This window comes from Dipodomys spectabilis, unplaced genomic scaffold (assembly GCF_019054845.1).
Source record: "Dipodomys spectabilis isolate Male_0828 unplaced genomic scaffold, ASM1905484v1 ptg000868l, whole genome shotgun sequence".
Taxonomy (NCBI): domain Eukaryota; kingdom Metazoa; phylum Chordata; class Mammalia; order Rodentia; family Heteromyidae; genus Dipodomys; species Dipodomys spectabilis.
Window position 1 is genome coordinate 95,001 of NW_024871545.1, and position 2,081 is coordinate 97,081.

At 73.8% G+C, this 2,081-nt stretch overlaps 1 protein-coding gene across 1 annotated transcript in view; it reads right to left on the minus strand.

Moving 5' to 3' along the window:
- LOC122102763 (dehydrogenase/reductase SDR family member on chromosome X-like) overlaps window positions 1-1,222 on the minus strand; it is an 11,729-nt gene extending 10,507 nt beyond the window's left edge. Inside the window, exon 1 of the mRNA XM_042673473.1 lies at window positions 1,123-1,222. Within this exon, the coding sequence (XP_042529407.1) occupies window positions 1,123-1,222 (100 nt within the window). The remainder of the gene's footprint in view (window positions 1-1,122) is intronic.
- Between the last annotated feature and the right edge of the window lie 859 nt (window positions 1,223-2,081).

Below are 2,081 nucleotides of genomic sequence, written 5' to 3' on the forward strand. Positions count from 1 at the left end.
AGGGGAGGGCGACTTCCGGTCCCGGGACCCGCGGGAGGGGCACTTCCGGTGAGTGAGCATGCAGGGGAGGGGCACTTCCGGTGAGCGACCGCCTGGGGACCCGCGGGAGGGGCACTTCCGGTGAGTGGGACCCGCGGGAGGGGTACTTCCGGTGAGTGGGACCCGCGGGAGGGGCACTTCCGGTGAGTGAGCATGCAGGGGAGGGCTACTTCCGGTCCCGGGACCCGCGGGAGGGGCACTTCCGGTGAGGGAGCGTGCAGGGACGGCCGCTTCCGGTCCCGGGACCCGCGGGAGGGGCACTTCCGGTGAGTGACCATGCAGGGGAGGGCCACTTCCGGTGAGGAGTTACCAGGGAACCCGCGGGAGGGGCACTTCCGGTCCCGGGACCCGCGGGAGGGGCACTTCCGGTGAGTGAGCATGCAGGGGAGGGCGACTTCCGGTCCCGGGACCCGCGGGAGGGGCACTTCCGGTGGCAGGGACCCGCGGGAGGGGCACTTCCGGTGAGTGGGACCCGCGGGAGGGGCACTTCCGGTGAGTGAGCATGCAGGGGAGGGCTACTTCCGGTGAGCGCCCGCCTGGGGACCCGCGGGAGGGGCACTTCCGGTCCCGGGACCCGCGGGAGGGGCACTTCCGGTGAGTGAGCATGCTGGGGAGGGCTACTTCCGGTCCCGGGACCCGCGGGAGGGGCACTTCCGGTGAGTGGGACCCGCGGGAGGGGCACTTCCGGTGAGTGAGCGTGCAGGGGAGGGCTACTTCCGGTGAGCGCCCGCCTGGGGACCCGCGGGAGGGGCACTTCCGGTGGCAGGGACCCGCGGGAGGGGCACTTCCGGTGGCAGGGACCCGCGGGAGGGGCACTTCCGGTGGCAGGGACCCGCGGGAGGGGCACTTCCGGTGAGTGAGCGTGCAGGGGAGGGCCACTTCCGGTGAGCGCCCGCCTGGGGACCCGCGGGAGGGGCACTTCCGGTGAGGGAGCATGCAGGGGACGGCCGCTTCCGGTCCCGGGACCCGCGGGAGGGGCACTTCCGGTGAGGGAGCATGCAGGGGAGGGCGACTTCCGGCCCCGGGACCCGCGCCGGGGCGCTTCCGGCCCCCCCCCCCCCCCCCCCCGGTCCCCGAGCGCACCTGGTTCCCGGCGGCCCCCGCGCGGCCGCAGCAGCTGCGCCGCCAGCTCCGCGAGCCCCAGCGCGTAGACGCGCAGCGCCGCCCACAGCCGCAGCCACATGCCGCCGCCGCGCTCCCCGCGCCGCGCCTGCGCCCCGCACGCACGCACGCACGCACGCACGCCACGCCCCCCGCGCGCGGCGCCAATCAGCGGCGATCGCCACGCCCCCTCACGCTATGCACAGGGAGCATAAGCCACGCCCCCTGGCGCTATGGATTATGAGCGTAGGCCACGCCCCCAGACGCTACGCACAGCGAGCGCAGGCCACGGCCCCTCACGCCACGCACAGCGAGCGCAGGCCACGCCCCCTCACAGTACGCATAGGGAGCGCAGGCCACGCACCCTGGCGCTAAGCACAGGGAGCGCAGGCCACGCCCCCTGGCGCTATGGCAACAGAGCGCAGGCCACGCCCCCTGGCGCTATGCACAGGAGCGCAGGCCACGCCCCTTGGCGCTATGGCAACAGAGCGCAGGCCACGCCCCCTGGCGCTAAGCATAGGGAGCGCAGGCCACGCCCCCTCACGCTACGCACAGGGAGCGCAGGCCACGCCCCCTGGCTGTCTGGATAGGGAGCGCAGGCCACGCCCCCTGGCTGTCTGGATAGGGAGCGCAGGCCACGCCCTCTGGCTATGTGGATAGGGAACGCAGGCCACGCCCCCTGGCGCTATGGCAACACAGCGCAGGCCACGCCCCCTGGCTATGTGGATAGGGAGCGCAGGCCACGCCCCCTCACGCTATGCACAGCGAGCGCAGGCCACGCCCCCTGGCGCTATGGCAACAGAGCGCAGGCCACGCCCCCTGGCGCTAAGCATATGGAGCGCAGGCCACGCCCCCTGGCGCTATGGCAACAGAGCGCAGGCCACGCCCCCTGGCGCTAAGCATAGGGAGCGCAGGCCACGCCCCCTGGCTATGTGGATAGG